This window comes from Phytophthora infestans, genomic scaffold (genome assembly GCF_000142945.1).
Source record: "Phytophthora infestans T30-4 supercont1.48 genomic scaffold, whole genome shotgun sequence".
Classification (NCBI taxonomy): domain Eukaryota; phylum Oomycota; class Peronosporomycetes; order Peronosporales; family Peronosporaceae; genus Phytophthora; species Phytophthora infestans.
Window position 1 is genome coordinate 276,124 of NW_003303711.1, and position 27,699 is coordinate 303,822.

Below are 27,699 nucleotides of genomic sequence, written 5' to 3' on the forward strand. Positions count from 1 at the left end.
CTCCAGGGCCCCCGAACCCAAAGTAGTTTATTTTGGGGTGCTTTGAAACGGTAGTTTGTGTTGTTTTTAAAAAAAGCAATACAGACATGAAATTTGGGGACTTAGCGCACACGGTAAATTCAACCAGATGGTTGTCGCGTGCCAGAGACGAGCCATTATGCTAGTTTTTGGGCTTATACGTGTGTTTTATAGAGAAAGACACCAGACCAAGCGACGGCTTGTGTGCCCAGTATGTGTTCGGTTGACCGTCACAATGAATTGTCACGTGTACAAACGTATGTTTGCCACATGCAAATCTGATTGGTGGAAATAAAATTCACTTCAAAGTTGCCGAACCGCCCTGCGCAAGCAAAAATAGCGTCACCAACCTTAAAATGCACACGAAAGACTGGAAATTTGTGGTATGGTCGCGCCGGTGGTGCCATTCGACCAGGTGAAACGGGTCAGGTATTTAATCCGTTACTTGCTTACACTACAATGTTGAGGAATCTCGCAATAAGACGACGGAGTCTCCGGTTTAAGGAAAAATCAACTCTGAGTTTTTTTAAGGACTAAGGCCACAGCCGTGGCCACTCAAATTCACGTCATAGTCCAATTGGCTATTAATGGGTCTGTCTCCCCATATATCGGTCAATGGCATGACAGCATGTCAGCACACGCTAGTCGTGTGCTGGTGCACCTACTTATGTAAAGAAATCTACATACTTATGTAATGGATGGCGCATTACATTCCGCATCTGGAAGCCGTAGTCACGGCATGACGTGAGAACATTCGGTCGGACCACAGGTCGGAACGACTTTGAGCGCTGCTCATTGGACACCAGACGCCCTCGTCCAGGTCATTCGTAATGACGTTGTGATCATATCGATCTTCCTCGCCGTACCGCGACGATAGCGGTGGCGCAGCGCGCGAATTGGATTCGAACGTTCAGAGAACGGATGCGGTGTCCGAAGGTCTCTCCTCGTTGAATATCGTGTCGCCGAGCGGTTAGATCTTACCGAGGCTGATGGAGAAGAAGCGGCACCGGTGTGCGACCTCGGAGAGGCTGGGTTGGAGTAAGACTCGCTCCCCATGGGCTCGTCGTAGTCGAGTTGGACCTCTTTAAGTTCCGAGAACAGAACAACGTTACCTCTGGGCGGCGGCCGCGACCCTGACAAGCGTTGAGCTTTGCTCTCTTCATGTTGACGGCTCATGGAGCGTTGTTCGATTCGACGGCGATACGCTTGGTGGTATTCCGCCACAGAAAGAGAAGAAGATGCCCTTGGAGCAGTTGCGGAACGCAGTTGTGCGTCAGGGGCGTCGGGGCAGAGGTGGCGCGACATGTTGGAGACGTTTGGTCGTGGGCCGGAGTCGAGGTGCCAGGCATCAAGGATGCTAAAGCGTTTGTGAGCTCGCGGAGCAGCAGAACGCAGAAGTGAGGTCTGGTGACCTCCGCCGTCTTAACAAGACGTGACCTCGTTGAGGAAAGTTTCGGGAACAGATGTTCTCATCTTAGTGGGGGAAAGTGTAACGGGGTTACTGTACATGGTGTGTAGCACACAGAGGTACGGAGTACCCGGAGTCTTCAGTACATAAGCTGTAGAGCTAACAAGGTCTCTCAGTACGTTGGCTGGAAGCCACACGTTATGCATTTGATTGGGTTTAGCGATGCTAGATAGTTAAACATATACATTTACCCCTAGGCGGCTTTGCCGGAATAATAGTAAATAAACCACTTCTGGTTTTGAAGCATAAAAATTAAAGTTAGGGTATTAACTTTGAGTCCTGGTCGTGGGTTGTAATTTCCTTAGGATAAGGAGCTTAGTATTAGTGACTCTTTAAGTCGAACGTCCTCCTCTGACGCTAAAGCTACGGCAGCTCCACTGCAGAGGTCCTCGGCATCGACACGCGTTCTTTGGGCCCTTAAAGCCCGCAAGAGAGCGTGATCGTGGAGCGCACGAACCAGACCGTCATGCGACAGGTCCGCCCAATGCTACAAGCTACGCAGATGCCAGTTTCAATGTGGAGAGAGGCCTTTCTACCGGCTATTGAAACGATGAACAAGACAAGGACAAGCTGTCCCCGTATGAAGTGCAAGACGGAGAGCGACCAGATCTTAGCGTGCGACGCACGTGTGGATGTTTAGTGCCCGTTCACATTTCCGAAGACTCCCGTCAAAGGAAGTAGAAGCTCACGCCAAGGACGCAAATGAGCTTACTACTTGGCTACAGCGAGAAGACCAAGGGCTACAAGCTGCCGAAAGTGCACACAGGGTCAGTGACGACGACTCGAGATTGTAACATAAAAGCGCATGAGAAGTATAATGTGCACAGCGTGTACATTGAACAACTTCTATTGAATGCTTACAACTACGGAGACTACGACTTACCGGCGGATCTCCCGATCGTGCCGATCCGTACAGCGATGTCTACGTACGTACAGCTGCCTAAAGAACTTGCTGCAAAGTGAGCAGCGGAGATGGAGAAGCTTTCTACAGATGGTGAAAGCCAAGACCAAGTCGAAGAACTTGAAGTTGAGTCAGCGACTCAAAGGGTTGAGTGCGGACAGAAAAAAACGTAGAGAAGACTACTGAGCCAGCAGCTTCAGTATGTGGGGATTCCACGCGAAGAAAGACCACAAATAAAAAGAAACAGCAATGTGGAGATCGAGTAGGAGCCTCGATGACCAGCGCCGGTCTACGTGATGGTCACGACAATGACATTTGGATGCCACATAAGGCGCACAAGTCGTTGCCGAACGACAACAGCATCGCCGCATCGCGACCGAAGAGGAAGCGACAGCAATCCGCCTGCCTCAATAATACGTAGTGACGAGCGTGATGTCGCAGGGCGGTGAGGATGCTCATATAATTGTCAGTCACAAGCACACGACAAGGTCTAATATATTGAAAGAATGAAAAGGAACCATGCAAGTCGAGATGGACTCACAGCAGCAACACGGAACTTGGGTGCTTGCTCCGCGTACAGAAGCCAAGGGCAAGCGTGTCGTCTCGTGCAAGTGGGTGTATGCATTGAAGAGGGACTTAACCGGCAGGATCAAGCAATACAAAGACAGGTTGGTCATCAGAAGGTTTTTACAGGGCATAGGCATCGACTACAGTAAAACCTACGCCCCTGTCATCATGTTTGAGAAGATTAGATACCTGATCGGGTTCGCGTTGCAACGCGGATGGGCTATTTTACAATTTGACATCAAGGCCGCGTTCTTGTACGGTGATCTCGACGAAGAGGTCTATATAGAGCAGCCTCCAGGTTTTGGGTAAGACTCTACGCGCTACGTATGCTATATAAAGAAGTGTTTGCACAGGCCAAATCAAGCGCCTCGCGTTTGGAGCAAGACTTTTCACAAGTTTCTGACGAAGTTCGGACTCGGGCGCCTCGACGCTGACTACGGACCCTACGCCAGAAAAGTGAGAGTAGAAGTCACAATGTTGCTCGCGGTGTACGTTGGCGACATCCTACTACTTGGTCCAAGTGACCTGTGCGCTAAGGTTGTCAAGCAACTTAGTGAGAAGTACGAGCTCACTGCTGTCGGACTAGTTAAATATCTACTCGGCGTGGAGATCTTGATCGATCGCCAGCGGCGACATGCGATATTCTACCAGCGGCAGTATATTCAGGAGGTGCTGAAGCGATTTTATATGGAAGTATGCAATGCGATTGCTACGCCGGAAGCACTGCGCGCTGAGGTGGTGAAGCCCGTCCAAGATGACACACTGCCCCCGTACTCGTTGGTGCATTACGGTATCTAGTATCAGCCTCAAGCCCAGACATTGCGCACGCTGTGTGTCATCTCAGCAAGTACCGGCCCTGTTTCGACCACACACACACTATGATATGCTAAGCGAAGGCTACACACTACAGCTTAGTGATCAGCATTTTTGCCCGGAACAACGTCAAGCTGAAAAGGTACACCGATGCTGACTACGCGAATGACCCTGACGACCGAAAGCGTTTGAGCGGGTTTTGACGTTCGTCAATGGCAATGTGGCTTCGTACGGATCAAGAAAGTAAGCGATAAATGCACAGAGCACAGCGGAATCAGAGTATATTGCAATGAATGAAGTGACCAGAGACCTACAGTAGCTAATGTGACTTTATGAGGAGCTACGCTGGGCGTTTGCGACGCTGGAGTCAATCCTGGGAACACAGCAAGAGAATGCATAATTTGATCAAGTTTCACTTGGTGTGCCACCTGGTGGAGGACGCGCGGCTATGAATTCACCATGTTATATGATCGCCGACGCGATAATAAGTTATTGTCGAAGGAGAAGGTCGACGGATGTCGAGATGGAATGAAGGTGCTGTGCATCGACTGTCAGCACGACTCAGTTCGTCCACTGGGAGCCGAGCATCATCGCCTCGCGTGAGGTGACAGCTACATACTACTTATTGTTCATGCAGACCGAAAGAAAAGAAGGATCGACACCCTGGCCGACGTACTATCGCTGCTGCGCAGTGTTATGGTGCTAATGGCATCGCGGTAATCGCTAAGGTGATTGTGCTGAAGATGATCTTCAACATGAACAAGTGGAAGTGATGAGTGTTGAGGAAGCGTCTGAGCCGCGCTCCAGCTCCACCTCCTGCGCAGGTGTCTCCAGGACACGCACGTCTGAGCCGCACTTTTAAGGATCGCAGGTTGGTAAGTTGCACGCCCCATCCTATTTCTAATCCTACAAATACACTAGGGGTTTGACCGTCGGTATTGCTGCTCACTCGTCAACTTCCGCAGCAAGCAGCAGCACCGAGGCATTTCTCCCTGTTGGACTTTCGTCCCTGCACTTTACAGTGCTACACAAGCATTTTCTACGTCGTAGCTACACGCAGCAGGCGCGGAGAACATCACTCAAGGCCCCCGCCAACCCCCCCTCCCGCGGTAGTGACGTCTACGTAACTAAAGACGGATATTCCTTGATCATCTAGCTATCTCAATGAGGGTATCGTGGCATGAGCGTGAGTTTCACCAGCTGACTCAGGATTCCTGGGTAGAAAAATGCCAAATTTAAATACTAAAGAAATGATATTATCTCTCGCATTCAATATTTTACTGCTTGCTGCCGTTCTGACGAATGATTGCTATCTACTTGCATTAAATGCCGCACCCCATTGTTTGTGCTGGTTACGTTCATAGATTTTGAGTCAATCAACTGACTTTAAAATGTTATTGTCAGCTTCGAGAGTGCGTTGGGAGGTGAAAGTTGATGTTATCAAAGCCCCCAATCGAGGGCGATAAGCTGCAGCTTCGAGAACAATGCAAGGCCCACGACACGCACCAGACGTCCAGGGGTGACGAGCTACACCTGCACAAATCCAATGCGGAAATGGCTGATACCCAATGTCACCCTTCTAGTGGCTTTAGCTCGTGCACAGCAAAATACATATTCCCGTCCATTCCTTACCAATGTATACATATATGGAGATCGAGACTACGGGGATCGAAGGTGTGAAAACCAATGCCAGCGCAACCAAAAAATACGTCTCACAAAAAGGTTTTTAAAAAGAGAACCAATGCGAGATAGAAAACACGAGGGAATAGGAAGTATTCATTTCAAGAATATGGCTGTCGCTACAAACGGCGAGATTTAAATTATATGCACTAAAACCAAAAGGCTTTTATGTAAATTTTGAATAAAACATATTAAAAAATAGTTTATCTACAACAATGTTTATATTCGAAATTAACCTATTCCATCCCTACCACCTTACCCCGCATATTATGCGTATGTGATCTAAACGAATACAACACTTCTCGTGTGTTCTTTTCGCTTAAAACGCCTATGTGCTATACTGCGAGCAAAGTGTTTACATCAGAACAGCGTCATATTGATGGGTCCTGGAATCTGGCTTGGTCGGTAAGGCTTGACCCTCCAAATCTACCAGCCTGGGCTCGAAACCGCCTGCGTGCAGCTCACGTGTTGTGTATTTGTAACGCTATCACTGATGGCTGCGCGTAAACGGAGCTTTTGCTTTATTACTGATAATAAATTTGCAAGAAACAATATCTTCTTTCTTTAAGTGTAGTACCGGAAAGATCATCCATGATGAATTAAACAGCGTATCCGTCTACCTTCACTGCAAAGTATAAACCTATCCGAGCTAATATCACGGTTTAGTGCTAGGTTTTCTACATTGTAGCAAACCTTGGACAGCAACTTGCCGTTCTTGTCGACCGTATTCACATCAATTTCCCAGTTATACATCTGAGCAGCTGCAAACATCTTTAACTCGCCCGGTTAACTCCGTCCCGTGCCGGATATCGCTTGTGTACTTACCATTATAAAGACCGTCGAGGTCAGCCAATGTCTTCATGTTGCTTGTCAGTGCGAAAATATACTCTTGTAAGGGCGTTCCGATATCATGTAGCAGGCAATGTACGCGTCTCAGGTTAATACCACGACGGCGCTGCAATATCCATCTGCTCCCTGTCGTCTGTATCAGCGATATCACAGTATTGTTGGCTTCAGCGATCCCTATCGACATCTCCAGTCAGCAAGTCACGCAGCGGTGGGTGGAGAGCTTCCACATCATACTCATCCTTTGGAAACAGTCCACACAGCGCAAACGCTCGCTTAATACTCAAATTGCGATCCATAGCGGTGATCAAAATGAAGGATTGCCAGGTGCCTGTCTGGATCTCGATATTAACTCACCAGTAACTCGACAGTCTGAGCTACTGGATACTATAGTAGCAGTTGAATCAGATTTGACAAAAATACTGGTTACTATATAATTATTAATAGTACATAGTACTATCTATTACAGGCAAATAAAAATACTGCCAATCGCCAATCTCCGGTCAAAAAATGTGCCCGGCACAATTTCCCAACCTTTCGCTCATTTTAATTATTTTGATAGGCTGCTCCCCGTCCAGATCGGAGGGTTGTTCAGCTGTACATGCTGCTTCGAATTTCGATGTGACGCGGCGCTGAAGCCTAGGAGCCTTAGACCGCCGGCCTGGGCTTCTCCACCGAGTCGCAGTAAAATGTGCTGCCGATCCAAGACACGAGTCAAGTACCGATGAGTCGCTTTATGTCGCGCGTGGCTACATGCTGTCGCTTTGGCTGCAGCGCCCGTAGCAGTGAACTCCAGCGCCTTGGCTCCTTATTGGCGTCTAAGCGCCTGCTTGCCGAAGCGGCTAAAGATGATGACAAGACGGTTCAATTCAATTCGTGAAACAATGTTCCCGACACGCTGAACCACTTGCTGACCTACGAGCTCGGGCTGTTGGGTGAACATCCGCTCGGACTGCTCTTGCCCAGGCGCTTCCATCTACCGCTGATCACCGAGTAACCGGCATCATGTCGGGTCCGCTCCTGTCCAACTTGCTGAACGAGGACGTCGTGACATGCTTGGCTCATACGTCAATCCTTTCGCGTTGAGCTTCATCTTGTTCCAGGCCGACCAGCAGATCTACCTGCCAGAGCTACGGCCTCAGATCAAGTCGATCCTGACTCTACTGTCCACCTACTACTACACGGGGTGCTGATCACGACGTATTCATGCTAAGGCCGGCGCGTTCTTCTACTCCGACTTGGAGCACAGCTGTCAACTGGGCATCGCGCTCACGCTCGCCTCGATTTCGGTGGTCATATCGCCGTCCACCTCCATGGCGCTTTAGATCGAACTCAATAGTGTCGGACCTCTCATGAACTTGGCACGTGGCACCTGCATAACGGCAGAGTCAGTGTGCTTGTGTTTTTCTTCGTCTTGCGGGTCGTCGCGTCCATTAACTGCGCCAAACTGGACGTGTCTCCGGAGAGTATCATTTTCATACTGAGCGTTATGCTAATGAACGTCCGTGCTGGGGGCGTTTCTCGGTCTCGTAACATTAACAATCCTCATCTTCCATATACCGACCGGGAAACCAGGCGAGGATCCTGGGTTAACAACGTTTCCTGCTCACGGGATCTCGGTCTCTTCCAGTACAGCGTCCAGATAGTACACTTCACGGTACCACAAGAAGATACAGCAACGCATTAATAATGCCATTATCGGCAAATAGGACTTGGAGCAGACAAGTGACGACCCTAATCAAACGCCTCACCAGCTCAACGCCTACGTTAAAGAGACTGTTGCCGACAAGCCACCGTGTTAATCGGAGAGCAAAGCGCTCTACCTGAAGTGTTTTCTCCGGCTGCTGATGGTCTACCTGTTGTACCTCTTGTGAGATGCTATCCTGCTACTGTGAGATGCTACTTGCTACAGCCTGCCAGTGTCCAATGCCAGACGTCATTGCCACAGCCCAAGACACTGGCAATACCAGTACTACCGATCCGACCTACAATCCTACGCGTGTCTATGTAGTTGTACTGCATCCCGGCGTACCGGTCTGCAACGCGCTCACGTGCGAGCTGCGTGCGGAAGATACCAAGGACTGTATGAAGGACGACATTGGTGGCGGTGAGCAACTGCAACTGCGTTGCAGGTGATGGTGAACTACTTAGCTTTCTAAAGACTAGCTTAGGTTGAGTATGTGCTAATCTAACTTTGCGGAGCATGGAGGTTCAGGTGCTTGGCAGCTCTCACTCTCACAACTGCTTTTGCTGTACTGCGCGCACAACGAGTGAGAGGCAGCAAGCACCAGAGCTCCGTGCTCCTGCCGTGGTACTTTGCCCGGCACTCACGTGTATTACATTCTAATTCCTATTGCTCTACGCCTACTGCGCTACAAGTCTGTGCCAATGGCACCTTCTCTACGTAGTGATAGAAGGTCGGAGAGCCCGGTGACGCGCCATGCGTCATCTCAGGTTATGAGCCCAATCAGGGGGCAGCGATCGACTGACGTGGACTCTGGTGTGGAAAACACACAAGAAGAAGTTTTGACGAATCAAGGAGAAGATTCCCCGAGATTGGTCGAAAGACTGAATGGCCCGGATGATGCGACATTATCGCAATCTGATGCTGAGCGACTAATTCGCTCATTAGTCGGAATTACTGGTGGGCGACCGTTGCTACGAGTGTTGCGCGAAGGTATATGCAGAATTCGAACACAATCGAAGAAACGGAGCCAGTTGAAAATCCGCCCCCACCGCCACCGTCGAGCCAAGGATCTGTTGGCAGTGGGCGAAGCTACACGAGCCGAGGAGAGAGCAGCCTGGACAACATGAACCCCGGTGGTCGGTACGATGACAAGGAGCTGTCCGATCACACCAAGGCGTTGCGCAACTCAGCAAGCATTGGATTACCTAAGCCTTACAAGAAAGAAGACAACAAAGCGTGGCGAAGCGAGGTGCCGTTGCACTTCGAGACGCGCTCGCTAGGCGACATTACGTATGGAGGAGAGCGATACGACGAAGAGGAAGGTCTACGTCGCCCTAAGTATCATGAGTGATTTGCGACGCGAAAGAAAAATGCGTTCTCCGCGTTGGCCCTATCTCTATCTGTGGACTTACGAGCTACGTTCAAGATCGACGAGATAAGAGACAACATGGATACGGCAGCAATGCTGTGTTCAACGATTACCAAACACTTTGAGGCTGGAGACGGCATCAACCCTGACTACTTGCTACAGGACTTGGTGACTCGCCGATCACAACCAAACCAGTCCGTTACAGCGTATGTGGAGGACATCGGACGAAAGATGACACTCCTGCGTGAATTTGAAGAATGGCGACATGCAAGCCTATTTCTATCAAACTGCGTGCTGGTATTTCGTGATCTCGCGCGTGAACACGCAGACTGGATCAACCAACATGGCCGACGTGGCCTAAAGCTGTCCGAGGCGTTGCAGCGCCTGCGCTCCGCTGAACATCAGCGTGATCGGCTTTAACAGCAGACGAACAGGTCTACAACGCGGACGATGCAAGTCGCGCAGGTTGGTACTGGCCAAGGACGAGGACAAGGTCAAGGCCACTGACATGGACATAACAGTGGAAGTGGACGTGATTCTGGAAAGAAGCGCGGGAAGAACCAGCGCAAGAAGGCAAAGGTTGAAGCTGAGAAGAAGCAGCACGCAGCCTGCGCTAATTGCAATGGAGATGGTCATTCGTATGCGGAATGCACTGCGTAGACTGGCATGCAACTCAGACCAGATCGGGCGAAGAGACCGAAGAACAAGCTGAAGTACAAGACGTATCCGGCTTCCCTCATCAACTCGGTTAGACGAGCTGAAGCTGCCCAGTCTGACACTGAGCAACGAGCCCTGTTTTCGGGTCTCTCGCTGTGGGCGACGACACGACTGGCGAATACCGATGGTACCAATGAGGGTGCGGCGTCGGCTGCACACTTGACACCTGCGAGCAGTGAGGCTGGAGATGAGAATCTGGCTAGAGAGGTGAATACGTCGGCAGTCGGATCCGAGTCCGCGTGTACACATGCAGTACACCCGAACGTGCCAACAACACCGCAACAACGGCAACTGAGAGTTCCTGTTAGCCATATGCAAGGTGGAGAAGAAGAGCAAAAGGATGGACAGACATTCATACAGGACACCAAGAGGTGCAGCTTGTTGTACCAGCGGCGATGCAAAGCCAGTGGGAGAGTGGCCAGTCGCTTGGTCCACCTCCTGCCTTGGGAGCTGCACTGTACTATCTAGGTCAAGGGCTGATGCAGAGCTCGCAAGGGCCGGGATCTGAGCTATGGTACAACAAAGGTGGACTACAAGTGGGCCCGCCTGTGCCGGGGGATGATCATTGTGGACCTAACGTTGAGCGACGTGGACGTCAAGGACCTGAGCAAGATTACGGGCGTGGATACCAGTCCAACATGAGTCCTTATGAGCTAGGACGCAGTGGATTTGGACAAGGACGAGCTGATTTAGTACCACTGCGAGGATGGAGCCGCTCCCCTCCGCGGGCCTTAAACGAGGAAGGTCACCGCAAAGTAGATGGAGTCGCTCACCGCCCCAGAACCTGCAACAAGGAAGTCCACCGCAGCCTGGGAGACGTCGCTCACCCTTGCGTGGGCGCTCACGACTGCGTGGTCGCAACTGGTCTGCTCGTCCTGAGCCACGAGTAAACAACCAGCCGCCAAGTCATTATGGGCCTCAGCCGCAAGAGCCATGGCGTAGTGGACCTTCACCTGCGCGTGAGCCACTACTAACTGACCACTTTCGTCGAGACGATTGCCAGCGTCGGAACGTCTCGCCAAGTCGTCGTGGAAACTCGCCCCGTCACTGCGAAACTCGTGGGAATGATGGTACCGGTAGAATTCGGCAGGTGAATGCGATTGGTCGAAACCAAGGAAAGCAATCTGATGACTCAGATTGGGTGGAGTGGATTTTGGATTCTGGCTCTCAGGCGAATGTCAGTGGATACTTGTCTCTATTTACTACCATTCGAGAAGATCGCATCAGTCGGCTTGACTTTGCCAACGGAACATCTCAACATGCAACTATGTGTGGTTCTGTTTTGCTACGCATTGTAAACCAGATAACAGGGGAACAAGAAGATCACCTCCTCGAGGACGTGGTCTACACTCTTAATGCAAAGGCGAACATTATTAGCCTCGGTCACTTGCAGACGGCTAGGAAGTACAAATTGCTGTGTTCGGATGATCAGCAGTCAGCTTGGCTTTCAAAGCCAGGTACTTCGCTGAAGTTTACCATGCGAGACAATGTCTACCGATTGAAGGCAGAGCGAGTGCCAGGGGTGAGGCTGATGCAGCAAGCAAACAAGACATGGACAGCAGAAAGACGATGGAGTTACTGCACCAACGGTTCGCTCACATGAGCATGGATACTGTGAGAGAGCGGTCAAGTAAGCTCAATGTCGGAGTAAAGATTAATGCACAAGGTCTGAGCTCCTACGAGTGAGTTGCGTGTACTGCTAGCAAGACTAAGCGGATGACCTATGCGAAGACTCCTGAACGGAAGTCTGAACCGCTAGAGATGTTGATGATGGACATATGCACGATTAATGAACCGACGGAAGGTGGTGCAACTATGTTCCCGCTTATCATTGACGAAGCTAATCGCTTCAAGTGGGCGTACCTGCTCGACCAAATAAGTGCGGCTACACTGTACGTCAAGATTTGGCTACATCAACTTCGGTCTCAGTTTCCCAAGCTCACTGTTCGGAGACTGCACTCTGATCAGGGTGGTGAGTTCACCAGTAATGCGCTGAGAGATTACTGTAATGAGCACGGAATTGTGCAGCAGTTTACGAATGCCTTTTCTCCTCAGGAAAATGGTGTGGAGGAGCGAGTGAATGGCACGGTGCTGCCTCGCATCCGTGCTGTGCTAACCGCTACACATATTCCTAACATGCTATGGGGAGAAGCACTTCTACACATTGTAACGACGCTGAATTGGCTACCAACTAAACTGCTAGGACTGGTCTCGCCATACAAGAAGCTGTACAGTGTGACACCTGATGTGGATGACCTTCGGACTTGGGGATGTGTGGCACGCGTGCGTGTCCCTCCTGAGTCCTGACAAAAGAAGGAAAAATAGAACCCGAGAGCACGATTTTCGCTATTTCTTGGTTATAGTCATGAAACCAAGGGCTACAAATTTCTAGATTAGAAGACGACTCCAGTCGTGATTGCACGTGGACTAAACACGCGACTTCACGAGGTGTTTACAAGCTACGGCATTTACGTAAAGCGACCCCTAGAGAACGCATATCACGACGGTGGTCATCAGCTGCCTGATGGTATTCCGGTGGCACGCATCAAGACTAGTATGGAGACGTACCTGTCTGGTTGGAGCTCTGAGTCTTCAAATGTGACGAAGCAGCTCGAGATGGTGCCGAAAGCTGATGACCTACAGGACAAAAAGCATGTGTCCAGTGGGAGTGCGAAAGACGACTTACCTGATGAGCAGAGAGCAGAGTCGCCTGCCGGTGCAGCTGCGCCAGCTGAAGTTGCTATGAGCGACGAGACGAAGGAGCCATCTGCGGCACCCAAGTCCAGCAAGCGACGAAAACGAAAGACGCGAAAGAAACTTAAACGGGAAAGAAGGTGACGAAAGACTTTGAGATTCGAGATCCTCCTGTTCAACCATGTCTCAAGCGACCTCGACGGACGCAGAAGTCAATTGTACGGCTTCTTGACTTTGTGGTGGACAATGTGATGGCTATCAATATGGTCATTGAGATACCGACGACCTACAAGCAGGCACGTCGGAGTAAGCATTGGCTTCAGTGGAAGGCTGCTATGCTTGCTGAACTACAGTCACTGAAACGACATAAGACATGGAAATTGGTGCCACGCGCGGCAGCCAAGGGCGTCAAGGTTATTACGTGTAGATGGGTGTTCGCTGTTAAGCGTGACGAACGAGGGCGTGTGAGAAGATTCAAAGCTCGTCCCGTGATTCATGGCTTCAAACAACAACTGGACGTGAGCTACAGCGAGACCTATGCACCGGTAATCCGATTTGAGACGATCCGTGTTGCCATCTACTTCGCCGTTCAACGAGGATGGGAAGTTCTTCAGTACGATGTAAAGACCGCGTTTCTTTTCGGGGACCTCGATGAGTTGATCTTCATAGAGCAACCACCAGGCTTTCAAACAGATGGGCCAGCGTTTGTCTCTAAGCTCTTGAAGAGCCTCTATGGACTTAAACAAGCACCGAACGTATGGAACCGAACTCTACATGCCAAGTTGCTGACGCTTGGGCTTGAAAGACTGGAGTCGGACTACGGCTTGTACGCGCTGAAGAAGGATGGAGAAATGACTATGCTTCTAACACCCTCAAAGGCGGTTGTTCCTGCTACGACCGAGTACCTGCCCTATCGAGAGCTGGTTGGTGCGCCTCAGTATCTTGTAAGGGCCTCAAGACCTGGTATCGCACACGCAACCAGACATCTCGGGAAATACGTAGCCAGCTACGACCATACTCACTATGCGCAAGCCAAGCGGGTATTGCGCTACCTGCAGGCTACACGTGACCTTGGTCTTGTGATGGATGTTGCGTCAGCGCGTGACCTACGTGTGGGTTGCTATTCGGATGCTGACTATGCTAATGATCCCGTTGACCGCCGCAGCATCAGTGGATACATGACGACAATGGACGAGAATGTCGTCTCCTATGCATCGAGGAAACAAGGAATTAATGCTCAGAGCACATGTGAAGCTGAGTACGTTGCAATGGCTGAAGCTACAAAGGACTTGCTGTGGCTTGCAGGGCTCTGCCGATAACTCGCGTGGAAACCCGCACTACCTGTACTACTCGGAGATAACCAGGGAGCCATCTCTGTAACAACTAAACCCGCAAGCACAGCAAGCAAGAACACAGTGACAACAAATACCACATGGTGCGGGGGGGGGGACAAAAAACGGATAATTACGCAACAGAGGACATGGTGGCAGACATCATAACCAAACCACTTGTGGTGGTCAAGTTCTCCCGATTCCGAAAGATGCTGAAGGTACTGCCTATTGTTGCAGACAGTGACATGGCCGCCGCTATAAATGAGAAGGCTACATCTGCGTCAACTGTGATGCATGATACCCTGACTGCGTCACCTGCGATGCGGTACGACGGATTAAGACATTACTGACGACGATGACATGTAGTATGCATGTGTGCTGACTGGTCGAACCAGTTTCGTGTGGCTGTACCACAACACTAGCATGCAATCAACTGCGCTGGACTACGGACATATGCGATTCGAGTGGGAGACTATGCAGCTAGCGGATTACGGTGGTGGTGGCTTCATCGTACGACTATTCTCAGTGGTGTGTGTACGGATGAAGTGATGTGATCGCGTCGATTCGGCACTGCAACGCCGAGATCATGTGGGAGTGTGAGATGCTATCCTGCTACTGTGAGATGCTACTTGCTACAGCCTGCCAGTGTCCAATGCCAGACGTCATTACCACAGCCCAAGACACTGGCAATACCAGTACTACCGATTCGACCTACAATCCTACGCGTGTCTATGTAGTTGTACTGCATCCCGGCGTACCGGTCTGCAACGCGCTCACGTGCGAGCTGCGTGCGGAAGATACCAAGGACTGTATGAAGGACGACATTGGTGGCGGCGAGCAACTGCAACTGCGTTGCAGGTGATGGTGAACTACTTAGCTTTCTTAAGACTAGCTTAGGTTGAGTATGTGCTAATCTAACTTTGCGGAGCATGGAGGTTCAGGTGCTTGGCAGCTCTCACTCTCACAACTGCTTTTGCTGTACTGCGCGCACAACGAGTGAGAGGCAGCAAGCACCAGAGCTCCGTGCTCCTGCCGTGGTACTTTGCCCGGCACTCACGTGTATTACATTCTAATTCCTATTGCTCTACGCCTACTGCGCTACAAGTCTGTGCCAATGGCACCTTCTCTACGTAGTGATAGAAGGTCGGAGAGCCCGGTGACGCGCCATGCGTCATCTCACCTCTCCACGAACACGCTCACTGAACTTGCTTGCTAGTAGCACGTGGCTACTGCGCAGTACGCAGTGCGCACCATGGACTCGAGGCAGCGCGACGCGTGGCGTCTCATGATTGGTTGGAAGTTTATGTGACACGCGTCTTTTTCCGACTAAGTACGCCAGAAATACAAAGGAGTTGAACCGGAAATCTATCCAGCGTTAGCGGTTTTTATCCCAATGATAATTATTAATACAGTAAAAACGAAAAGCTGCATCCAGAAGTGTAAAATTACACATGGACAAAAAAAAACTTGAAAACTGAAAGAAAGCCTAAGCATTACACGCTCGCCAAAAGATAACTTTAGTTACTGAAATAACGCAAGACTTGGAATAGCGATTATCTAGATAAAATCTGAATAAATGACGGATAGATTACCGATCGATATTTCAATAATTTATTCCAGCCCTTCACTATTGCACTGGAATATATTTCTGGACGAAGAAAATTCTTATTCCAAAGCCTGAGCTATTCCAAAAAATAAAGTTCTCTATGGCTCCGATGTGATATGCTATATTGAAGTCACAGCAATGCTGTAAGAAAGACTTACGTGCATTGACAATAATATTGTCTTTATTTTTTAAACATGTCTATGTGACATGCCTTTTTTCGCTTAAATACGAGCGGAAATTCTCTCTTCTATCTCATTCCAGAATCCATCGGCTCAAGGAGATATGGTGAAGCTCTTCTGCGCGATTGTTGGTGTTGCGGGAAGCGCATTCGAGGTGGACATAGATCAGACTGCGTCGGTTTCCGCGCTAAAGAAGGCGGTCAAGGTGGAGAAATTGTATCAGTTTCCTGCCGATGAGCTGCAGCTCTTCCTGGCGAAGGCGGGGGGCAACGCATGGCTGTCGAGCCTCACTGAAGATGTGAAGAAGCTGAAAAAGGGCGAGAAGACTGCTCTCGTCAAATCTCTAACGCAAGAAGAAAAGGAGCTGCAGGGAGAGTCCGGCCTCAAGAAAGTGCTGGCGGGGATGCTATCGCCATCCACCGATGAAATTCACGTGCTGGTGGTGGTTCCGGAGCAAGACGGTACTATCTCAAAAGAGATGTCTGCAGCGACAACGCCACTGACTGTAGAGCAAGTGGAGATGTCAATGAATAAGGTTCTCAGGGAACGAGATGAGAAGGCGTCTGCGTATTCGTTTTCCGATCTGAATACTGCGATGGAAGAGCGAATTGTCAAGAAGATGCGCTTGACTGAAAATATCCCTGATGTCAAGGAGCCTGTCGATACTTCCATCGCCGGTTATTCGTGGATTCCAAAAATCGTGGAGAGCGAGGAAAGTCAAAGGGCTGGGTACATGGCGTACTTGCAGCAGCATTTGAAGACGCTGATAGATCGAGGAGACTTCTTGTTGGATGACATTGCGGGCGATAAATCAGTTCTTAACATCGTGGACCCAAGACTTCCGTTTGCTATGAAAGGCACAGCTGATGTATTGCTCATCAATCGAACAGCGAAGAACCCACTGATTAAGCTGGCTGGGGTCAGCTTGGTGATCGAGCTCAAGAAGAAAGTCGAACCGGGCCATGTTCCTCAAGCAATTGGTCAACTTGTGAGCTGCAGCATGAAGGCGCCTCTCAATTGCTATCCGCTGAGTTTGTTGACGGATTTAAACGACCACTGGCATTTCTCTTGGTTCAGCGACAAGCACGTTCTGACCCAACTTACGTTGAAGTATCCGAAGAACGCGTTCAGATTTATCGAGGCAGCTGTACTGAGACGAACGGAGTCTGCCCCACCTCCTCCGTCATTCATGCCTGGATCTTTCAAGACAATCAAGGTTGATGACTTCTTGCCCCAGCCGGGTGATGCTCGTGCAGAGGAGATGATGGAACGATACGAGTTGATGGCAGATGTGGTGGAACCAGAGTTTCTCATGGCGAGGCGGATGGATTATGCGCGACAGTTAGTCCAGTCGATGCCTATGTACTCTTACATGTATACGTAGTTCGTCGTTTCGATCTTCACGAGGCACTATCGTGAATGAACTTCTATCGCTGTGTTGTATGTGCCAAAGCTTGCCTAGGACTACCAGCTTTTTAACTTTTCTACCCTGAAAAACATAAAATTAATAATAAACAAAGATGGAGGTATACTCACCTGAGCAATACCAAGAGTGCAGCGCAGAAGCGCTACTACGCGGAGCGCTATTGTGTATTTCCGACCAAATTTGCCGTTTTGGTCCTTTTTAGTGAGCCACTCAAAATACAAATCTCATGTTATTTTGACCTCATTTTGTAAGAGCAAAACGCGAATTTCGGTCAGTTCGAGGCATAAGTGTTTGGTCGTGTCAAATTATGTCTACCGCTCACCAAAAAGTGTTTATTTTTGGTTAGAAAAGCGTATGCTACTCAGAGATATGGTGAAGCCCTTCTGCGCGATTGTTGGTGTGGCGGGAAGCGCATTCGAGGTGGACATAGACGAGAGTGCGTCGGTTTCCGCGTTAAAGAAGGCGGTCAAGGAGGAGAACGCATCGACGATCACATGCGACGCCAAGAACCTGCAGCTCTTCCTGGCGAAGAAGAAGAAAGGCGCTGGGGTGTGGCTAACGGAGAACGACGTGAAGGACGGTGTCAGTGACACGAGTGATTTGAAGCTATTGGGCGTTGCAGGAGCGCCGCTCAGCTTGGTTGGCTTGTCGGAGAAGGACGTCAAGTTCGTACCCACGCTAGAGGATGTCGAGTCGATGAACACACCTGTTCACGTGCTGGTGGCGTTGCCTCCTGGGACAAGTAGTGCGCCTATTTCTGATGGGACGGACTTATGGCTGTCGAGATTTCAACATAGTGAAGTTGCAAAACTTACGCTACTGCCGACACGCGGAGATCTAAATGAATTTATCGGACAACCTCTCCCTGTAAAGATTGGGTTACCGCAGTCTGTGTTTCAAGCTTGGTCGAGTCCATCGATACTAGGCCAACTCCTTCGAGATAAATTGTTCGAGCTAAACGACATTTCGCCGTGCGAATTTTTAAAAGATTCGGTGTTTAGCGCTGCGTTCCTGTACCCGCAGGTGGATGGGGATGCCACAGAGAGTGCATTTCATTATTTCTGGGACTCAATTATCCGTGTGGTGCTCGGGTTTGTGTTTAGGCGTGCTTACATCAACCGGGATTCGAGCAGGAAATCCTCGTCAGGTTTGAAGCGACCCGACTTTTTGTTTGCTTTGGATCATATCTGTGTTTTTCGTGGTGAGGAGAAAGAACCTCGTACTTCTATCACTGTGCCTCGTGAGGAGCTCTCTAAAACGCTGGTGTGGTCCTACGGTGGAGTGCCGTATGTGTTTGGCTATGCTGCGTCGGGCTTCGAGCTAGAATTATTTGCTATCTATCAAGACGTCACGGGCAACGTTAAAACCCACCTTATTGGAGGGTTTAACTTGCAGCATGCGCCGGAACGTTTTCGACTTGTACTGGCACTTCTGAATTTGTGTCTGCTTTTCCCGGCAATTGTGCAAAACTGTCCGGCCTCGGCAGGGGCCGAGTTCATGGACATCCATCGCGCCAATGGCGTCAAGGTGCGGTTGAGTCCGATTTTCGTCGATAAGATCTTTCATACACAAGAAGAGTATCGTCGCGTGAAGCAGATCTACGATTCTTTGAAAGCTTATGGGGTTCCTTGTGCCGATGCAGTCGTCACGGTGGATTCAGACCAATTGAGGTTGACACTTAAGCCCCGCGGCATTGAGATGAAGCCATGCAGCTTGAGTGAACTGTTCGTCGCGCTCGGGAACGTCCTCGAGGCCCTTGTAGTCCTCCATCGCAACGGGTGGATGCACAGAGACATCCGTTGGTCTAACGTGATCAAGCATATCGACCGCGTTGAATGGTTTTTGATCGACTTCGCTGATGCAGCTCAAAGTCCGCAGAAATATCCCAGCGGCGATCACTTGACGCACGACGAACACGCTTCAGATATTTTTATGGAAGGTGGATCCCACACGACTGCGGTTGACTTATGGGCCGTGGGATACCTGGTGAAGACAAGTAAGATTGAACGGGAATGGACTGCGGAGCCCGAAAGAGCGCTTTCCTAGATCGGTTGATGAACCCAGACCCGAGTGCTCGGCCGACGGCAGACGAAGCCTTACAGCTTCTGTCACGTTTTGAACGTGAAGCTGCTGAGCAGGAATCACAGGGCAAGGGTGTGCGCAAGAAGCACAGACGTGCCTGAATTTTTACATCGCTATGGCACTACCATTACGCGCTGGGACGAAGTACTATGGTACTAACAACAGGAGTAGTCGATGAATGAGCAACACACGTTTTTCTCATACATACTTCGAATGTATGAGAAATCTCGGTTGACGAGAGAAACTCGTTGACACACGCAGCAGCTATCATGCGGTGCGAATGTGGCCACTGGTTGTCGGATACGCCCGCCTTCACGGCGGCCACCCCGATACTATCTATAGTCGGTTAAGTACACCATCGCAGCCTTCTCTATTAATCCCTGAACGCTGGAAATCGTCGCGGTCTGCACCGTCGCCGGCATGTTTGCGTTGAGGGGACGGTGCCAAAGCTGTCAATATCACTCATGATTGTGCCGTAGTCGGTGAGTTGAGTGGTAGAATGAAAAGCCGGTCTTTTGCATCTAAATAAGCTCGGAGCAGCGGGAACATCGTGACACTTGCGCAAACGCCGTCCACGCCGTGCCATTCCACTCCGTTATGTCGGATTGTTATTCGTGGCGAGCCTGTGCATCACGCGGTTCTTTATCACTTGGACGGATTTGCTGTGGTGGCCATAGTGGTGGCCAGCGTCTTGTACGACCACGTGACCGCATCGGCCGAGTTAGCAAACTGACCCTAGGGGAGAGCACGATTACTTCTACGAACTATTAAATGTAGTACATTAGAGCCTTAACTGAGTGATGGTCGCTCCTCGGCTACGCCGAGTGGTGACCATTGTGATGAAGGAAGTAGTCGTAACAACAGTAAGTTGCAGGGACTGAAAGTCCAGCAGGGGAGAAAACCGAGTGCTGCTGCTTGCTCTTGACAGCGCAAGTTGTCGAGTGTGTAGCAGCACACGGAAAAACCCCGGTAACATATATTGGTAGGATTAGCAGTAGGATGGGGCTGGCGGCTCGCCAGCCAATGGTCCGTCGAAGTCCGGCTTCTGGACGCGAGCATCGCGTCCTGGAGGCACCTGAGCCTCAGGTTTGAGCTGGACGCAGTCCTGGCTCTTCCTCCACACTTCACACTCCCACTTGATCTAGTCGAAGCGCAGCTTCAACATGATCACCTTGTAGAGCTCACCACGATGTCCTTGGCATCTTCTAGCTGCGCTGCAGCACGACGCTTCATCCTTGGTAGCGCTCTTCCTCCTTCTTGTCCTTCGCATGCATAAACTGGTAGTAGTAGCTTGCATTCACGCATGGCGATGATGTTTGGCTCCCACTGAACGAGCTGAGCCTTGCTGACGGTCGATGCGCAGCACCTTCATCCCATCACGGCAATGTTCGAACTTGTCCTTCGGCAATGGCTTCGTCATCGCGTCGGCGATCATGTCGTCGGTGCCAACATGGCGAATCCGTAGCTGCTCGTCCTCCACGAGGTGGCGCACCAAGTGGAACTTGTTCATAATGTGCTTGTTCTTGCTGTGCTTGTCTATGCTTGGCAGTCAGATAGATGCACGACTTGTTATCGCCGATAATCTCCGGAGTCGCGAACTCCCAGCATAGGTCTTCACAGAGTCCACGTAGCCACTGTAGATCTCTAATGCCTTCATTCATGGCAATATACTCTGCTTCCGTTGTGCTCTGTGCGTTAATCTCTTGCTTTCTTGATCCGTACGAAACCACGTTACCATTGACGAACGTCACGAACCCGCTAACACTCTTTCGGTCATCAGGGTCATTAGCGTAGTCAGCATCGGTGTAACACGTCAGCTTGACGTCGTTCCCAATAACAATGTCCATCACTAAGCCGTGGTCTTGAGTACCACTCAGGTAGCGTAGCACCCTCTTTCCCATAGCGTAGTGTGTGTGGTCGAAGCAGGACAAGTACTTGCTGAGATTACGCACAGCGTGCGCAATGTCCGGCCTTGAGGCTGAGACCAGATATTGTAGTGCACCAACGAGCTCTCGGTACGGGGGCGGGGAGTCATCTTTCGCATCTGTGACCACCTCAGCGCGCAGCGCTTCCGGTGATGCAACCGCGTTGCAACCCTCCATGTGAAATCGCTTTAGCACCTCCGTAATATGTTGCCGCTGGCAAAATACCGCATGTCGACGCTCGCTGTCGATTAGTATCTCCACGCCTAGTAGATACTTGACTGGTCCGAGAGATGTGAGTTCATACTCCTCACTGAGTTGCTTAGCAACCTTAGCGCAAAGGTCACTAGGGCCGAGGAGCAGTAGGTCGTCGACGTACACCGTGAGCAACATGGTGACTTCTCCTCCCACTTTCCTGGCGTAGAGTCCGTAGTCAGAGTCGAGGCGCTCGAGTCCGATCTTCGTCAGGAACTTGTGCAATGTCTTGTTCCAAACGCGAGGCGCTTGCTTTAGCCCATACAACGCTTCTGTAGCTTGAATACGTAGCGCGTAGAGTCTTCTCCGAAGCCTGGAGGCTGCTCCATGTAGACCTCCTCGTCGAGATCACCGTACAAGAACGCGGTCTTGACGTCGAGCTGCAAGATGGCCCATCCGCGTTGCAGTGCGTATACGATCACGCATCTGATCGTCTCAAATCTGATAACAGGTGCGTATGTTTCACTGTAGTCGATGCCCATGCGTTGTAGAAAGCCTCTGATCACTAGTCGAGCTTTATATCGCTTAATCCGGCCCGTAGAGTCTCTCTTGAGCGCGTACACCCACTTGCACGAAATGACACGCTTGCCCTTGGCCTCCGTGCGTCGCACGAGCACCCAAGTTTCGTGCTGCTGCTGTGAGTCCATCTCAACTTGCATCGCTGCTTTCCACTCCTTCCACTTCTTTGACCTTGCCGCATGCTTGTGACTAATGGAGATCTGCACATCCTCGACGTTCTGCTTCGTCACATTCGTCACTACGTAGTCCTTAAGTCGGGCGGATGGCTGTCGCTTCCGCTTCGGTCGCGAGGTAGCTGCACTGTCGTCTGGTGACGACTTCTGCGTCGTGCATGGCTCCCAGTTCTCGTCTTCGTGAGCGTCACGTCGACTGTCTTTGGTCTTCGAGGCTCCCACTCGATTTGCACATGCTTTCGCCTTATTCTTGCCCTTTGTGTTCTTCCGCTTGGAACCTCCCACTGAAGCTGCTGGCTTCTTAGCGTCCTCGCTTGGTAGCTGTGGGTCATCACTTCGAGTCGCAGACTCGGCTTCAACTTCAACACCTTGGTCCTGGCTCTCACCAGCAGTAGCCAGCTTCGCCATTTCCGCTGCTCGCTTTTCTGCAAGCTCTGCAGGAAGCTGCAGGTACGTAGACATTGTCGTCCGGATCGGCACGATCGGGATCTCCGCAGGTAAGTCGTAGTCTCCGTAAGCGTAGGTGTTTGCAAGAAGTTGCTCAATATACACAGTGCTCACCGTGTACTTCTCATGTGCCTTCATGTTTCCATCTCTGCACGTCGTCACTGATCCTGTGCGCAGGTTCAGCAGCTTGTAGCCCTTGGTCTTCTCGCTGTAGCCAAGTAGAAGGCACATCTGCGTCCTTGGAGTGAGCTTCTCCTTTCTCTGCCGAGAATCATCAGGGATGTGCGCGTGCACCAAGCACCCCCACGTGCGCAGCACGCTGAGGTCTGGCCGCTCTCCGTACAGGGCCTCGTACGGGGACTGCTGGTCCTTCAACACCGGCGTCGGCGTCTTGTTGAGCGTCTCAATTGCATGTAGGAAGGCTTCTCCCCATAATGAAACAGGCATTTGCGTAGCTTGTAACATAGATCTGACCTGCCGCATGGTGGTCTGGTTCGTGCGCTCCACGATAGCGTTCTCCTGCGGGCTGTAGGGATTGGATGAACGCGTGTCGATGCCGAGGTCCTTGCAGAAGGTCTCGAGCTGCATGTTGACGAACTCGCCACCACCATCGGAGAACAGCATCTTGATGGTCGCCTTCGGGAACTGGTTCTGGATCCAGCGAATCTGCTTCTGAATCAGCTCCGTGGCTTCGTCTATGTAGGCTAATAGATATCCCCACTTGTATCTCGTAGCTTCGTCGATAATCAATAGAAACTGGTTTGATTTCGATATTGTATTCACTTCAACACTGCATAGGTCGATAAAAAGCTTGTGCAAGGGCTTTGCAGAGCGAGACGGCTTGCGCTTGTAGCTCATGCGCTTCGTCTTTGACTCTAAGCATGGAATGCATTCATAGAGAGCAAAATTCTTCGACTGCATGTTGATGCCAAAGTTATAGTTTCCTGCCATAGTCTTGATAGTCTCCATGTTTACGTGGCCCATGCGGTTGTGCAGCAACGTCATGGGGTTCTCAGCTTCACTGGCCTTGACGCTCATCACGTTCTTGCTCTGACGTGGCGTCCACATGCGGTACATCCCGCGGATGTACTTGAAGCGCAGCTTCAGTGTGTCCTTGACCAGCCACGTAGTCTTCTGATCATGCGAGACGCGCTCCTTGAAGTTTCCTGTGAATTGCATGTAGGTCTGCGAGATCAGGTTGTAGGCAGCCGACTTGGCGTAGCTCACGTCATCAAGGAGGCGCTCCTCGATCTTGCCCGTGTGCTCGTTCAGCACTTGCATAAGCACTGTGCCTACAGTTGCGCGCTCGGTTGTGCCGTTGCCGAAGACTAGCTCTGCAGCTGAGTCTTCGTGTAGCTCCGTAAACAAGGTAAGATCGCTCGAGACGTTGGTCTGCGCGCCGCTATCCAACACCCACTCCACCATGTCCTTGTCCTTGTCCTTGTCCTTGTAGTTGAAGTTGTCACGCACCGCGAGTACATGCTCTTGTCCTTCAGCTTGAGTCGGTGCAGCCGACTTGTCTGTCTTCACAGTAACCACATCGATCATCCTGCGCGGCGGGCTGCTCGAGTTGCTGTAGTTGTTATTGTTGCCACGCTGGCGGCACTCAGGATCGCCACTCCAATGTCCTTGCTCTCCGCACGTGTTGCACTTCGTCTTCGCCTTTCGCTTGGCGATGTCATCCCTCGCACTGGATGAGTTCTTGCTCTTCTGCCGCTTGTTCCGCCCACACGGCGATGAGCTGCGGCTGCGACGATTGTTGCGGTTGTTGTTGCCTCGTGCTTGGCTGCTGCTCGAGTTTCGACGTCCTCTTTCGTCGTTGTGTCCGTCGCCACGGCCACCAACAAATGCAACATCTCGCTGGACGGCACGTCCACCTCCACCACGTCCTTGCTGTAGTTCAGTCTCTTGCCGTGAGTGGTCAGCGAGTCGAAGGCGCTCGATCGCTTGCTCCCACGTAATGGACTCATCACGTCGATACGTACTTCATGCTCGTTTACCACCGCTGGGTATACACCCACTGTATTTGACAATAGGATAGAGACGGCTTCCTGCTCAGGCAGCTGCTTGTTCGCGCGGCGAAGTCTTTGTTGGTAATCGTCGATGTCACGAATGTAATCGTCAAGTCGTTCGTCACGTTGCAGGCGACGATTCAGCATATCTCGCTTGAGAAACACGCTGTTTACTCCAGGATGGTTATCCCAAATGATCTTTCAGTGTTCGCCACAGTAGGATAGGATCAGCACGTTGAATAACACTTGTAAATCGCATCTGTAGCTCTTGACTAAGTCCCATCGTAAAATCACGTTGAGCAACACGCAGTCGTTGCTTGAAACAGCCGCGCTGTCCTTCGTTACGTTGGTCTGCCATCGTTTCGCGCTCCATGATGGGGTCCAAGAGGTGTGCGACGTCGAGAATGGAGCAAATCTCGACGCGCCACGTCTGGTAGTTGGTATCGGTAAGTCTTGCGTTCAACTGCACGTGTCCGCTCTGGTTCATGCACCACGTGCATCTGTGGTCTCCAACCATGGGTTCGTCCGTAGCGGAGTCGGTCCCGGCCTCGGTCTAGACTGGCTGCGCTGCAGCCTCGGACGTTCTTGGGTTTCTTGGCGGCTCGCTCTGACGCGTGCTGGCGCCGGCGGTAAGTTCCTCTGTGCTTGGGTTTCCTCGGCGGGGCCCGTACGGCGTCGGCACTCGCTGCGGTTGTGCTCGAGCCGCTGAGAATTCTTGAATGAGCTGCCTTTGTGGGCGTCGGGTAGAATGCTTCCAACTGGAATGTTCTGCACCTTGCTGCTGATTTGTCAGTGTAGTCATAACGGTACCGAAATGGGCCAATAAGAGCTCGAGTTGTTGCTCAACTCAGGTTGATGACGCTTGTGACGTCGCATGTGCCTCGTCTGACGTTGTCTCGTCTGCTCTTGCAGGCAACTGCAACTCGTCGGACGCGCGCGAGCTCTACGTACTCCGGACTGGGCTTCCAGCTCTCCTTCTTGGGCTCATAACCTGAGTGATGGTCGCTCCTCGGCTACGCCGAGTGGTGACCATTGTGATGAAGGAAGTAGTCGTAACAACAGTAAGTTGCAGGGACTGAAAGTCCAGCAGGGGAGAAAACCGAGTGCTGGTGCTTGCTCTTGACGGCGCAAGTTGTCGAGTGTGTAGCAGCACACGGAAAAACCCCGGTAACATATATTGGTAGGATTAGCAGTAGGATGGGGCTGGCGGCTCGCCAGCCAATGGTCCGTCGAAGTCCGGCTTCTGGACGCGAGCATCGCGTCCTGGAGGCACCTGAGCCTCAGGTTTGAGCTGGACGCAGTCCTGGCTCTTCCTCCACACTTCACATTAAGTTGATGCTCCTAGCAGCCAGAGGTGCAAGCATGCAGCTGGTTACTACTACGTAGTACTAATATCCCGCTACTGATGCCAAGCAACTTGGCAAAACTTCATGCGGACGATTCGGTGGTGTTGAATTAAGCAGGCCCAGTTTCCATGATGGAAAATGGAATCCATCATTCTGACGACCAGACAGTCCGGCAGACTGACCGTCAAGAACTTCTCGAATTGTATCCAGTCACTGCAGTCCAGAGACACTGCCAGTGTGTCCAACAACAAAAAATCGAAGAGGTACTAATGGGCTGTCCGTCAACATGGCGGCTGAATTAGAATGTAAAGTTCCAACCACACTATGATTCGGTTAATAAGAAGAGCGCTGACCGTGTACCGACTCAGAAGGAAACGCTGCAAGTCGCAGCATGGTGCGTAGTGACGGCAGGAAGTTCCGGATCTTAGCCCAAAAGAAACCTCAGACGCAACAAATTTTGCCGTTTACACTTGGGTTTTGTATCAGAAAAAAAAACACGACATAAGCCTTTGTCGAACAGAAAATTAGATATGCCCATACTCTACCATACCATAAAATCTCCGACGTAACATAAAATGTGGTTTAAACAAAAATACTGCATGTACTTGTTAAAATTTATGCATTTATTTTTAAATTTGCCTTTTTATTTTAAGTTTAAAAAAAGAGGGAAAGAGGGAGAGAAGGTTGGGACGGCGAGCGAGTGGAGTGACGGCAATGGTGGCGACGGTGGCGAGCTAGAGTGGAAGAAGCGTGAGGTGGCAGAGTGAATGAGGTGGTGAGCAAGGGTGGCGACGTCCGCGACAGTGGAAGGGCGGCATGCGGGTGGCGGATACTGCAGCAACGGTAACAGCGGGGAGGCGGCGTGTGGAGAGCCGGGAAGGTGAGGAAAGCACTGCTGGCGATGATCGAGCTGGACGTGGACTGCGCGTTGTTTGACAGCGCTGCCGTGTGGTCGGCGTTCTGGTCCGTGGACGCGGAAGCTCGGGCGTTTGCGCAAGTGTCACGATGTTCCCGCTGCTCCGAGCTTATTTAGATGCAAAAGACCGGCTTTTCATTCTACCACTCAACTCACCGACTACGGCACAATCACGATGAGTGATATTGACAACTTTGGCACCGTCCCCTCAACGCAAACATGCCGGCGACGGTTCAGACCGCGTCGATTTCCAGTGTTCAGGGATTAATAGAGAAGGCTGCGATGGTGTACTTAACCAACTATACACCTTTGTGCACTCAACCTCGTAGAAAACGGCAGTCAAACTCGTAACTTAAAAATTGGCAAATAGGAAAATTACGGTAGGAGCCCCTAATCAGTATTCAATGTTGAAAAAACAGCAATCAACCTCGTACAAGATTTGCGAGACTAGATAGTATCGGGGTGGCCGGCGTGAAGGCGGGCGTATCCGACAACCAGTGGCCACACATTCGCACCGCATGATAGCTGCCGCGTGTGTCAACGAGTTTCTCTCGTCAACCGAGATTTCTCATTGAGTGATGGTCGCTCCTCGGCTACGCCGAGTGGTGACCATTGCGATGAAGGAAGTAGTCGTAACAACAGTAAGTTGCAGGGACTGAAAGTCCAGCAGGGGAGAAAACCGAGTGCTGCTGCTTGCTCTTGACGGCGCAAGTTGTCGAGTGTGT

General features: G+C 50.9%; 3 protein-coding genes across 3 annotated transcripts; all 3 read left to right on the top strand.

The window, feature by feature from the left end:
- Positions 1-15,979: 15,979 nt before the first annotated feature.
- On the top strand, positions 15,980-17,325 carry PITG_16584 (Crinkler (CRN) family protein; the record flags this gene model as incomplete). Its single annotated transcript, XM_002897096.1, has 1 exon — positions 15,980-17,325. The coding sequence occupies one exon, from the start codon at positions 15,980-15,982 to the stop codon at positions 17,258-17,260; it is 1,281 nt and encodes a 426-aa protein (XP_002897142.1).
- Positions 17,326-17,671: 346 nt separating this feature from the next.
- On the top strand, positions 17,672-19,862 carry PITG_16585 (Crinkler (CRN) family protein; the record flags this gene model as incomplete). Its single annotated transcript, XM_002897097.1, has 1 exon — positions 17,672-19,862. The coding sequence occupies one exon, from the start codon at positions 17,672-17,674 to the stop codon at positions 19,346-19,348; it is 1,677 nt and encodes a 558-aa protein (XP_002897143.1).
- A 6,865-nt stretch (positions 19,863-26,727) lies between these two features.
- PITG_16586 (uncharacterized protein) lies at positions 26,728-27,213 on the top strand (the record flags this gene model as incomplete). The annotated part of the gene is made up of 1 exon (XM_002897098.1): positions 26,728-27,213. One exon carries the CDS (start codon positions 26,960-26,962, stop codon positions 27,089-27,091), a length of 132 nt encoding a protein of 43 aa, XP_002897144.1.
- Positions 27,214-27,699: the final 486 nt, after the last annotated feature.